At 41.0% G+C, this 14,337-nt stretch overlaps 2 protein-coding genes across 3 annotated transcripts in view; both read left to right on the top strand.

Annotated features, from left to right (window-relative positions):
* Window positions 1-1,919: 1,919 nt before the first annotated feature.
* The window catches only part of LOC123760006 (myogenesis-regulating glycosidase), a 58,671-nt gene continuing 46,253 nt past the window's right edge, over window positions 1,920-14,337 (top strand). For both annotated transcript variants that reach the window (XM_045745344.2, XM_045745343.2), the window contains exon 1: window positions 1,920-2,077. The gene's annotated coding sequence lies outside the window, so the exon portion shown is untranslated. The remainder of the gene's footprint in view (window positions 2,078-14,337) is intronic.
* Window positions 4,701-14,337, top strand: part of LOC138365303 (uncharacterized) — a 17,311-nt gene continuing 7,674 nt past the window's right edge. Inside the window, exon 1 of the mRNA XM_069325591.1 lies at window positions 4,701-4,761. Coding sequence (XP_069181692.1) covers window positions 4,701-4,761 — 61 coding nt within the window. The remainder of the gene's footprint in view (window positions 4,762-14,337) is intronic.

Raw genomic sequence — 14,337 nt, 5'->3', positions numbered from 1 at the left:
ATAATATCTGAGTTTAGAAAGTATACAGACCCTTTTTTATACTTTTTTTTTGTAGAAATGTGTTTTATGTGGGTGCTGAAGTTCAATCTCTTATCTATGTATAGGCCAAGGGACTTTCCCTCATTTTTATTGATAATGTTAACATAGTCTGTCTGAAGTTGAATCTGATTTGATGATTATAAATAACAAAATTGACTAAATAAAATATAGTAGGTATTTTCTATGTTTAGTGTAAGTTTGTTGGTTGACATCCATGAGTGAACTTTTTTTTTTTTTAATTCATTGTTGACAATATTATTTAGTGTGTGGGGGTTGGTGTCAAAATAGATGAAGGTAGTATCGTCAGCAAATAGTATAGGTTTAAGAATGTTAGAAACGTTTGGCAAATCATTGATGTATATAAGAAATAGAAGAGGTCCAAAGATGCTGCCCAGTGGCACCCCTACTATCAATGGTAGAGTGAGGGAGACTTATGCTATTGATGGTTACATATTGGTGTCTGTAAATGAGATTGAAACGAATATAGTCCAGTGCAAGGCCTTGGATACCATAGTGAAGTTTAAGTAAAAGGTAGTTATGGTTTACCGTATCAAAGGCCTTTCTCAAGTCAATGAAGAGGCCAATTGTGAACTCGTTTTTGTCAAGGGCTGTATAGATTATATTAAGCTGACTTATAATGGTATCATTGGTACTCTTTTTGGGAAAGGAAGCCAAACTGGCAGGGACTTACTTGAACTTGAACCACCTTCCATTTTCTGTACGGATATTTCGCCTACAAGATTTCCCCTTGGTTCGTGTTTGCAACATTTCTCTTCGTGTCGTTCCATCCTTGCCTCCATAGTGTCCCACTTGTAAAGATTTGCAAGACCTGACTCCACATAGTAAAAGCTTACCCTTCCTTTTGTTATGATACGTCACCTCCTTGAAGACTTTTCCTCGGACTTACACTCCAATGCCATATTCACAGCTGGGTCTTAAGTCTGTCGACGGTGTTGGCTACTCCGTTGTCTTACCTGACCTATATGAGCTGCCCAAAATCCCTCAGGATTAAAAACCCTTGGAATTGCTTACACGCAGAAGCCATAAATTCCAAAATTCTGTTGAATTTTCAAATCGAGCTAGAACAAATAGAACTGAAATCACCAGGACAAATGGGGGGGGGGGGAGACCTGTAACAAGCCGCCGGCTTCCTGTCCTCGTCGAGGTCACTAGAGTATTAGTGTCCCTCGGGTAAACCTCAGGTAAAACTATCTTTGTTGTGGCCAACCGTCTATTTTTGTACGTTTTATTAAAGTGGCTATAAGTACTATCCTGATAGGAGGATAGGCTGAAATATTTATTATTTATAAATGGATCAGCCTATATAATTCTATACATATGTGTAAATCACGAAAATTAACACGTGATACATATATATCACGTGTTTATATATATATATATATAGATAGATAGATAGATAGATAGATAGATAGATATAATTCAGCGCCTAAGTGTGGCGATCCAGAGGGGAAATGCCTGTTGCATCCTCTGATCCTGTCCGGAGGCGGAGGGGCTTCATGAGATCCATAACCGTTACGCACTTTTCGTATCAACCAATATATATATTATAACCTTCAAATACATAATAAAACAAAAAAAAGACACACAAAAGGAAGGGGGGTGGTAGGCGAAAGCACACAGAAACTGTATTGGAAGGGGACCTAAACATTCCCTCTAATGCGTTATGTGTGGTTTCCTCCGAGGCTAAGGGTCCCCTTTCTTCCAGCGAGAGGTGGTACTCCCTTCCCTTTATAATATATATAAATATATTATTATTATTTTGTATTTCTTAGAGTTTGTATAGCGTGGAGGGAGTGACCCCCCGACACCTCCCGCCGGGTGGGACATGGAGGCAACAGGTGGGCCGAGGGTCCCGCGGCTCACAGCTCAGTAATCTCTCGACTGTGGTGGGTGGTGTACGCGTCACGGTCCTCTCCTCAGTCCCAACCTCTCCTCCTCCACTGGACGATGCTTTCCCACAGAATTTTCCTATAACTGTCGGAATTCCGAACTGAAAAGGAACAAACAAGGAGGCAAGGTATAGTAGAAGTCATCAATGTAATAAGTAGGGTTGATGTAACTTGAGATCCTTCAGGAGTGTAAAGGATTCGTGGAAAAAAATTTAAGATTTATACTAATTCAAGAGGGTCCATGGACGTGCTCTGAGCCTTTTAAACAAGGACAAAAGCACAAGGTTATTAATAACTGCAGCGGGGAGCAGTAACCTAACTCTGCTACAGAAGGCTAATGACATTTCTAACACCATCACAACATGGCCACGAGTGTGACATTTCTAACACCATCACAACATAGCCACGAGTGTATCATTTCTAACACCATCACAACATAGCCACGAGTGTATCATTTCTAGCACCATCACAACATGACCACGAGTATATCATTTCTAGCACCATCACAACATGACCACGAGTGTGACATTTCTAACACCATCACAACATGACCACGAGTGTGACATTTCTAACACCATCACAACATAGCCACGAGTGTATCATTTCTAGCACCATCACAACATAGCCACGAGTGTATCATTTCTAACATCATCACAACATGGCCACGAGTGTATCATTTCTAGCACCATCACAACATGACCACGAGTATATCATTTCTAGCACCATCACAACATGGCCACGAGTGTATCATTTCTAGCACCATCACAACATAGCCACGAGTGTGACATTTCTAACACCATCACAACATGACCACGAGTGTGACATTTCTAACACCATCACAACATAGCCACGAGTGTATCATTTCTAACACCATCACAACATAGCCACGAGTGTATCATTTCTAGCACCATCACAACATAGCCACGAGTGTATCATTTCTAGCACCATCAAAACATTGCCACGAGTGTGACATTTCTAACACCATCACAACATGACCACGAGTGTGACATTTCTAACACCATCACAACATGACCATGAGTGTAACATTTCTAGCACCATCACAACATAGCCACGAGTGTATCATTTCTAGCACCATCACAACATAGCCACGAGTGTATCATTTCTAACACCATCACAACATAACCATGAGTGTGACATTTCTAACACCATCACAACATAGCCACGAGTGTGACATTTCTAACACCATCACAACATAGCCACGAGTGTATCATTTCTAGCACCATCACAACATAGCCACGAGTGTATCATTTCTAACATCATCACAACATGGCCACGAGTGTATCATTTCTAACACCATCACAACATAGCCACGAGTGTATCATTTCTAACACCATCACAACATGGCCACGAGTGTGACATTTCTAACACCATCACAACATGGCCACGAGTGTGACATTTCTAAAACCATCACAACATGGCCACGAGTGTATCATTTCTAACACCATCACAACATAGCCACGAGTGTATCATTTCTAACACCATCACAACATGACCATGAGTGCTATCATTTCTAACACCATCACAACATGACAATGAGTGTAACATTTCTAACACCATCACAACATGGCCACGAGTGTGACATTTCTAACACCATCACAACATAACCACGAGTGTAACATTTCTACCACCATTGTAAGTACAGATATGATTTTCTACGCTGCTATAATTATATTGAATGTTTGTATAATGTGAGAGAATGCAGTGAGGAAGCAGCGACTTAATATACAATAGAATTATACATCAATTTAAATAGCATCAGACCATGAGGCTATGTGTTTGATTGCATAATTATACTGCTACCGAGATCATCGTTTATGTGGCCCCATGTTTCGATCACAGCAGTGTTTGATTGCATAATTATACTGCTACTGAGATCATTCTTTTTTTTTGTGATTCAATGTTTCGTTCTCTACTGTGTTTGGTTGCATGGTTATACCGCTACCGAAATCATCCTTTTTGTGGATAAATGAGGGAGTACCTAAACAACAGGAAGCAAAGAGTTACTGTGAGGGGTGAGACCTCAGACTGGCGTGTTGTCACCAGCGGAGTCCCGCAGGGTTCTGTACTCGGACCTATCCTGCTTCTGATATATGTGAATGATCTTCCAGAAGGTATAGACTCATTCCTCGCAATGTTTCCTGATGATGCTAAAATTATGTGAAGGATTAAGACAGAGGAGGATAACAAGAGGCTACAGGATGACCTGGCCAGATTGAAGAAATGGTCCAACAAATGGCTATTAGAGTTTAACTCCATGAATTGCAAAGTGATGAAGACAGACGTAGGGAGCAGGAGGCCAAACACAAGATACCAGCTGGAAAGGGAAGAGAATGGAAGGGAACTATCATGAGAACCGCCAAGCCATTACGACTATATAGCACTTGGAAGGGGTCAGGTTAAGGACTTGGGATGGGACAAGGGGTTAAGGAATGGTGTCCAACCACTTGGACGGTCGGGGATTAAACGCCGACCTGAATGAAGCGAGACCGGCGCTCAGTCGTCCAGCCCAAGTGGTTGGACGTATCAGCTGGGAGAGGAAAACCCTCAAGTCAGGACGAGAGAAAAATTTGGCGGTTGATATCACACTAGGCCTGTCCCCTGAAGCCCACATCAAAAGAATAACATCCGCGGCGTATGCAAGGCTGGCGAACATAAGAACTGCCTTCAGAAACATGTGTAAGGAATCATTCAGAACCATGTATACCTCCTATGTCAGACTAATACTGCAATATGCGGCTCCATCGGGGAGTTCGCATCTACTCAAACACAAAAGAAGTTATAAAAGGTTCAGGTATGCCACCAGGCTAGTCCCCAATCTGAGATGAATGAGCTACGAGGAGAGATTACTGGAATTGAACCTCACACCACTGGAAGACAGAAGAATTAAGGGAGGCATGATCTCTACCTACAAAATTCTCAGAGGAATTGACAGGGTAGATAAAAATAAACTGTTTTAACACGGATGGTACCCGAAGAAGGGGACATAGGTGGAAGCTGAGTACCCAGCTGAGCCACAGGGTCGTTAGAAAGAACGTTTTCAGTGTCAGAGTAGTTGACAGATGGAATGCACTAGGCAGTGATGTGGTGGAGGCTGACTCCATACACAGTTTCAAATGTAGATATGATAGAGCCCAGTAGGCTCAGGAATCTGTACAGCAGTTGAGTGACAATTGAGAGGCGGGACCAAAGAGCCAGAGCTCATCCCTGGCAAGCATAACTAGGTAGTACAGCAGTGTTTAGTTGCATGGTTATACTGCCACCGAGGCGGTAAGCCATTATTTGGCTCATTGTTTCGTTCACCGTTGTTATTTAGCAACAAAAAATCAGTTAAAACAGATGTAAATTATTAGAGTCCTTAAGTAAAACAAAATTCTGTTTGGTATAAGGCGGTATTGTTCTGCTTTTTTAGTCATACCTGTACTTTGGTAGCGTATGTTTATGACAGTTGATTGTGGTGCAGTGTAAGGCGCGGATTTGGCTGTTGTAATTTTAAATATTTTAAATGCTTATATGGAATTACTGTGAATTGTACCACGTGGTAAAAACTCTTTCATATGTTTACTAAAGGTTAGGTAAATACCATATATCTTATATTGAGAGCTAACTAGCTGTTGACGTAGACTTTACTCCTCCGGTAATTACTGGTAGGCAAGTATACAACACACACATCCCAGTCATAGAGGGAGACAAGGAAATACAGTGTGCTAAGCAGGCATCAGTTATAACCGCTTCGCACCCAGTCTGTTGCATAACCCGGTCTTATCCAGTGTTATATTTCCGGTTCCAGGGATAAATTACATTCTCTGAGGATGATGGCTGGCGTACGATGATAACTCCTCAAGTCAAATGATGGGCTGAAATAATTTATTTTATCACGAAAATAACAAATCTGTTTCATGATAGGGTTTAAATATTGCTAAATTTTAACCAAATTATATTCGTTAAACATAATAGGATGTTTAGGCTAGTTTTGTGAATACGTTAATGTACTAGGTTATCACCAATATTCGTTTTTTCCTGTGTAATGTGGGACATTACTTATGAACATGGTTATGTACATTGAAATCACAATAACATGACATATCTTAGAAAATCTTTCGGGTAATTACTTAATCGAACGTCTGGAGGGGGAAGGGGGGCATGACCCAGGACGCGTCAAGTTTGATTCCACACACTTCTCCAGAAATTCCACACGCTTCTCCAGAAATACCACACACTTCTCCAGAAATTCCACACACTTCTCCAGAAATTCCACGCACTTTTCCAGAGATTCTACACAGTTCGCCAGATATTCTATTCACTTCTCCAGAGATTCCGCACACAGCTCCAGAGATTCTACAATACAGCCAGATTCCACTCTGCTCCAAAGATTCCACACACACGGCTCTAAGAGATTCCACAAACTGCTCTATAAATTATTTTAAGTATGCCTGTTTACAATACATTCAATATTGCCTGCGAAATATATAAAATAATATGAAGATGCGTACTTCAATTACCTTGTTAGAAATATCCATGGTATGGGGACGTTGATACACAAGGTCCGGTCCCGGTTGCAGATGTCCATAGAACTGGCAAGTAGAGGATAGAAAGGGTAGGATAAGGATACAGGAAATCTTGAAGATGGATTGGGATATAAGGTGTAGATGAAGAAAATGCAGGGTTGTGGCTCATTCATTTTGGCTTTGTGGGTGACCCTGCTGCTGTGATATGAATTGATGCGTGGATATTAGACATATGCTGTACACGCATATATATAATGGATTTTTTTTTTTTGCTGGCTGCCATTGGTTACGTGCTGTAGCTGCTTCACCAGAGGGTGCTGGTGGTACTGGTGACGGTGTGTGGTTTGATTTTGCTTTCAGCTTTTCACCCAAGAGTTCACGTTTTGTACTATTGCTAAAATAAGTTATTTTGAATCATATACAGTTGCTCCTGTCCTTTGCCGTGTATTAGTAGCTAGTTGTAGTGTTGTTTCTGCAGAACTTGAGGAGTGCTAAGCACAGCTTTGAGTAGTACTGTGTTTTCATTCCTCGTTTTAGTAATGGTTGTGTGATATTTGATGAGGTTGGCCACCCTTCTCGGTCATTTAGCACACAGGCTGCTTGTTGATGAGTTAACATCATTTGTAGGGATTACTGATCGCAGAATATAGGCTGCTCTCCAGGTTGTAGGAGATAGATTGATAGATAGATGAAGATAGGTTGTCTCCAATCTGTGTGTTGGAGATGTTGAGTATCATTATCTTGATGCACAGGGCCGTGTTTAGTTGTATAAATCTGTTGTATATAATTTCCCATTGTTGGGGACAGGAAGCCTGTTTAGGTTTCTTGAGGTTCCCTACGACCAATTACTGATCATCCGTAGGATTCAACCCACAACCGTTCCCTAACTCCTAAACACCCATTTACTGCTCGGCGACCTTTAAAATGTAGACTCTGATTTACTCCACTTTGTTGAATAAGGAAGATCAAGAGTTACGTATAATAGCTTCATCGCCTCATAGCAAAGTGGGAAGGTTTTGGCAGAATTATGACGCCAGACTTAGTAGGAAAATTCTGGGTATTGCACATTTTAAAGTTATTATGAATGAACAGAAGACGAATCCTCTTAATTTAAATGCCAGTAATTTGTGGTTAGTTTTATAAGCGTAACAGAGAACGAATCCTCATAGCTATATATTATTAGAGATATTTATTAAATAGTTAATTATGTTATAAGTGGGAAATATTTCCCACATTACCAGCTATTTTTGTAAGAGGTTGTGGTCCTTCTTTGAGCTTACGAAGTAATTAATTTGTAATTTCACCGTTGATACCCACGCCGAGGTATATAGATTTCCTGCAATTCAGAATGTGTTGATTATCGACTTCAAAATAAAGGAAGCTAGGGGATATTTTTAAGGGTATAAGACCTAGTTTATTCTATGGACACGATAGGCTAAGACCACATTATTCGCACTATAGTAAATCTACATAGCAGATGACAGCTTGGATAGGTAATAATTAGGTACCTTGGATAGGTAATTATTATTAATAATTAATAATAGGTACCTGGAGCAGGGAAAAATGGAGATGAGATGATGGAGATGATGAAGAGATGTCTAGGGGGTGTAGAGCAGCTGACAGTGAATTTTTTGTATATAAAATGTAGAGAAAGTAAGTAAGAGTACGTAATGATAAATGGTGAGGGAGTGAAAGGAGGGGTAGAGGGTCGAGGCCAGCCACACCCTGGAGTCAGAAGGGTGAGCGGCCTCGCGGTGAACAGATTATTCTCACTTACCTTGGGAACCAGGTGTGAGGATCTCAGCCATCTGGTGTTCCACGGCTCCACGCTGTCTCTCTCTGCCTGTACACTGGTGTGTAGCCTCGCCCTACAGGAATACTCTTAACACGGAACGTGATGTACCGGTGTACCTTGTCCATTTGAGGAGCTTTTGAATCAGGCCCCAGCAAGGGAGTGTTGGCGGAGAATGGCAACTTCACAACCTCTGAAGCGGGTAATATTGATGTTTGGTATTTTAGTTTATCATGGCCCCTATGCCCATCGTGTGGATGGTGGCGGAAAGTTTAAAAGTTGCATAACGGGTTCCGGAACTGGACCCCCAGTGTTCATTTGTCTAAGCAATTTAATTTGTGGTGACTTAGTTATCAACAGATTTAATTTGCCTGTCATGCACCCCGCACCCACCCAGTGGGTGGTGGTGGAAAGGTCAGTCACGGGCACTACCTAGTACTCACCTAATTGTGCTTCCGGGGGTTGAGCTCTGGCTCTTTGGTCCCGCCTCTCAACTGTCAATCAACTGATGTACATATTCCTGAATCTACTGGGCTCTATCACATCTACATTTGAAACTGTGTATGGAGTCAGCCTCCACCACATCACTGCTTAATGCATTCCATCTGTTACTAGTAGTACCTACACTAGGCAAACTTGGGTTATTTGGCGGAGATTTTGGTAGTATTTTATTTTAAATTAAATATTTAGACATTTCTTAAACATTCGTGTTAGTGTTTCTCTGATTTTTTAATTTTTCACATTAGGCAGGCGATGAGTCACAATAACGTGGCTAAAGTAAGTTGACCAGACTACACACTAGAAGGTGAAGGGACGACGACGTTTCGGTCCGTCCTGGACCATTCTCAAGTCGATTGTGTCACATTAGGCTTATCACTTTCACATTAGGCTTATCGATATACCCCACACACCCCTCCCCCTAGGCCACTACTGATTTTTCCCCAGGATGTTACTCATAGCAGAGGCATCAGGTGAAAGGAAACGTGCCCAAACGTGTTTGCCCTACACGAAAATCAAATCTAAGACCTTAACGTTTTCTGTGCATCGGCCTTCAGCAGTTAGGGGGGTTGCTTGGGTTCCTGCATTTCTGGCAATGCAAAACTGTGTTTTTACTGAGTAACAGAGCGAGAGAACGGAATGGATAGATAGAAGGCTACGCTTAAGATTTGAAAATTTAAGACTATATTCGCTCCTTATGAATAATAAAACTTACAAAGCTGATTTGAGCAATCTGTTTGTGAAACATGGTGTAAGCGACTTTTCATGGTTGTGGAGCCAACGGAAGGTTTGTGTAAAGGTGAGGTATAAAACATGAACGGTACACAGAGAGGTGGCTATGTGTTAACTTGGCAACACTGCGAGCTTCGTAAAGGAGTTTTTTTTTATTATTATTTTCTACCACAGACGTGGCCACACAATTACAATGCTAACTAGCATATATACATTTTCTTCTGTCCTCCATGGACAGGGTGAGAGATTTGTCAAACATACAGTTCAGAGATTTATTGAACAACCATAGAAGGTGATCGTAGTGCTTTTAAAATGTTAGGCTCAGCTACATACGTAAATTCATAGATACATAGATTTATGAATGCATTAATGTGATTTTATAATAGAGTAAAGGAGTGGTGGGAGGGTGAGCACATGTTGTGTTTTTGTTTACATAGTTTAAGTGGCAAGATCGAACTTAGGCTGCTGGGCTCCACTTACTTAAGTCGGTCATCTAATGGCATTCCCAGTAATAATGTTTGCCATATCTACTTATGAAATATAATCTTATAATACATGTCACCGGCTCACTGTCACGGTTCTGTTGTTGGATAAGATGAAATAATGTGCATGCCGTCAATATGAGAGTGGGCTGTTATTGAAAATATTAAGAACTGAGTTGACCAGACCACACACTAGAAGGTGAAGGGATGACGACGTTTCGGTCCGTCATAGACCATTCTCAAGTCGATCATTCTCATTCTCAGTCGACTTGAGAATGGTCCAGGACGGACCGAAACGTCGTCGTCCCTTCACCTTCTAGTGTGTGGTCTGGTCAACTTACTTTAGCCACGTTATTGTGACTCATCGCCTGTATTAAGAACTGAGTAGGGCGATGGCCTACTTAGTTCTCGCAGTCTATAATAAATTATATAATTTATAGCAGCGCGGTCGTAATAGTCAGTGGACCAGTGTGGTCGTAATAGTCAGTGGACCAGCGTGGTCGTATTAATCAGTAAACTAGCGTGGTCGTATTAATCAGTAAACTAGCGTGGTCGTATTAGTCAGTAGAGCAGCGGGGTCGTAATAGTCATTGATCAGAGTGGTCTTGATGGTCACATTTAATATACTGACTCCATCTTCACGGGCACTCAAGTGATTTATTCCGCCATAATAACATGGTATTTCTTTGTATACTTGTATTTCTTTGTTTTGCCCGTCGTGTTTCTTCTAAACTATCGCTCTGAACATTGGCGGATGTTATGTGGAATGTTTTGCCTCAGTGACTCATAAGACTGATGTCTCGAGTGTCACGTGTTCTATTGTTCTCTTTCCCCCTCCCCTCCCCCCCCTTCCCCTAGGCTTCCCGTCTCCTGTTTTCTAGTGTGAGACACTGACAACACTAAGGTGTCCTGAGGGACGCTGACGCTGGCAGCACCAAGGTGTCCTGAAGGATGCTGATGCGTTACTCGCAACATCAGGGTAACCATACCAACTACGGCCCTCAAAAACACAAGACGATCTTCTATGACTACCGAAGAAGGAGTTATAAAAACTCGATCGTTCTACCAAGAGGTGTTCGACACAAACACCCCTTCCTTTTATTTTAGAGGTTAATGAACTCTATTAGGAAATATTAGGCTAGGTTCAGCCAGGGAGCGGCCGAGAAGCAGTGAGTGAGCTAGGCTACCCCATGCACAGGATACACCCTCCCCCCCCCCCTCAACCCCTTCCGCTCTCCGCTCCTTCCTTGAATATACAACTTCCCGCGCCTGTTATGAAATCACGAAAACAATATTTTCCTGTTAAACACCACACGCCGGCGCGCGCACACGCAACACACACACACTCGCTAATTTGATATAAAGCGATGATATAAAATCCACTACGGGCTCACCATAGCCCGTTATACTTGGAACTTGTTCCGAGTAGCTGAATCTATAACAACAACAACGGCATGGCAATACACTTAAACAATTCCAGTACACACACGCAACTGTTAGTTGCTCATCAGGTGATTGATTGATTGATAAAGATTAAACCACCCAAAAGGTGAGACGGGCACGAATAGCCCGTAAGTGGTGGCCCTTTTGAGCCATTACCAGTATCAAGAGCTGATACTGGAGATCTGTGGAGGTGCGACTGCACCCTGCGTGACGGGAGATGTCTCCCGTGGCTCATCAGGTAACATCATTAGTCATCTAACCCTTTCCACCACCGCCCTCGGGATAGGTTATGGGGTGCGTAATAAATGATTACACTAACTGCTAATGATGTATTTTAGTGTCTCAATAAACGTACTTGAACTTGAATTACCATGTAAGTTATTTATCAGCGGACTTCGTGCCAAGAAGTATAGTACTGATGTTGTAGTGATATTTCCACTGGTAATGTCGTCGTTACTCTCATTTCATAAATGTGTGGGGTTGGATTAATTATTTATGTACCAGTGATATCATCATTACACAATTAATATAGTAATGATTCATGTGAAGATCTAACAACAAACTCGTCAGGTAAAGAAGCAAATATCGTATAATTAGCTCAAACTTTTCCGTTGCTCAGGGAGGTTATGGTAATGTTTGGAGATACAATAAGATCACAGCCAGAAATTGCATTGCTCATTATTATGCAAGTGATGGTAAACTACTTGACACTACTTCCGGAATGTGAGAGCCACCCTGTCACGACTGTGTATGATTAAGTATAATATATATATTATATATATATATATATATATATATATATATAATATATATATATATATATATAATATATATATATATATATATATATAATATATATATATATATATATAATATATATATATATATATATATATGTATATATGTATATATATATATATATATATATATATATATATATATATATATATATATATATATATATATATATATATATATATATATTTGTCGTAGGACCTCTTCACTTTTAGTTAAATTGTTCATACAAGGTTAGGTAGGCCTTTTCAACCCTACACCCCAAAAACTGACAGTTTAGGGCTAATGTATCAACTCTTGGCTCATTTATCAGGAAAATATAATATATAATAAAATATGATTACGTCATCAAAGCATCAGTAGCTGCCTATATGATAGAACAGCAGCTGTTAAAACAGGTGCACAAGGAACATGATAAGGTGAACACCTGTACAACAGAGCAGTGAAGGTTAGAGAGGCAGACAAGTACTAGCAGGGGAAGTCTTTTCCTACATGCAGACAGGGCGAGCACAGTTTTGTAGTTGAACGAACCTACTACATACGTAATAGGTTCGTTCGTAACTGAGAAAACTGGGAAAGTTTGTTCTCATTTGTAGTTTAGGATTGTTCACAGACTACACGGTACCCGTATGATCGACGCTCCTCTCAACCAGCTCAACCCAGTCCTGCGGGGGAGACCCGCGCCACACAGGAAACATGGAACTGACTTCTTGTTACCTGTTCATCGGTACAAGGAAGATATGTGTGGACGAAGGCCAAGGTCTATCAAGCTTTTACGCAACTACTTAAGAAACCTGTTCAACTTTTCTTAATCATGGCGGCTTTGTTTACATTTATTGTAAATGTAAACAAAGCTGGAAATACAGTATACAAGCTGGAAAACTTCACGACGTAAGGCTTTTATTGTTTGTAAACAACCTCGTAGCGTTTCGGAACGCATGAAGTGTTTAATTAAGGAAAGATATACAGGTTTCGTAAGTAATTGCGAAAACGCTTGATAAATCCTGGCCCTTTCTCGATTAATCTAAAACCATGTTTATAGATCATGATATTATATATTTTTGGAATCTACCCTAGAACGATTTATGTAATTTTGGAGTAAATATCCAAAGGGAAAGTTGTGTTCTAGTGAGCATATTTCAAAACATTATCTAACCACTTCACCAAACCTAACCTAAAAAAATGACTGACCTAATTTAATCTAACTTAGCAAAATATATAACTTAAACCAAAACTGGGTCTATGTACTATTAACTCCCATTTTTTTATGAACAAATCTATCGCATTAATTCTTTGCGCAGTATCCAACCCCCTCCATAAGCTTTATAAAATATAAGGAGATGAGATCACTACCGGAGGCCTACTGGCCCTTGAGAGGCAGGATCACTAGGTATATACTGGCTCATACCAGGCATGAACATGGCGCCAGGCCTATTGGCCGTCTATAGCTTGTTGCCAATTGCCATAACTTATTTATTTATTATTCTAGATAGTCATATCTGCTTAATAATCTTTTTCCGCATTTTGTTTTTTTTATCTAATTAGGAATTTTTCTTCAACGGCGCTGCCACAATGGTGAAACTTCCAGTGTCTTTAGTCGAGGCCCTGAAATGGGCTCTTGAGTTTTATGTAATATTCTGGAAGTTATACAGCTGTTTACGTCATAAATATTGCGTATTTAATCATTATTTCGGACGAGTAAAAAACTTAAATTGTGTATTCATCTATATTTAAGGTCATTATTGTTTGATTTAATTGGCCTATCATATCCTGGGAGACGTGCCTTAGCACCCTGGGAGACAGGTGCCTTACCACCCTGGGAGACAGGTGCTTCACCACCCTGGGAGACAGGCACGTCACCATCTTGGCACACAAGGGAACGTGGGAGTGTTGACCGTCACCCTGGGAGACAGGCACCTCACCACTCTGGCACACCCATGCACTACTTAAAGCATGACGACGCTTGCCATGCTGCGCCCAGCATGGCAACCGCCACCTGGCTGGAATATAAACTACCAAAATGTCAGAGAGACGTATGGCTGCGTGCTTCCCGGGCTTTCCTGAGTGATTGCCACATGTGCTGCCGCGCTCGTCTCATGCTGGGCACGTGACCTCGCAGC

This window comes from Procambarus clarkii, chromosome 16 (genome assembly GCF_040958095.1).
Source record: "Procambarus clarkii isolate CNS0578487 chromosome 16, FALCON_Pclarkii_2.0, whole genome shotgun sequence".
Taxonomy (NCBI): domain Eukaryota; kingdom Metazoa; phylum Arthropoda; class Malacostraca; order Decapoda; family Cambaridae; genus Procambarus; species Procambarus clarkii.
Note: the sequence above shows the minus strand (reverse complement) of the source record. Positions and strands in the feature narration are given on the sequence as shown.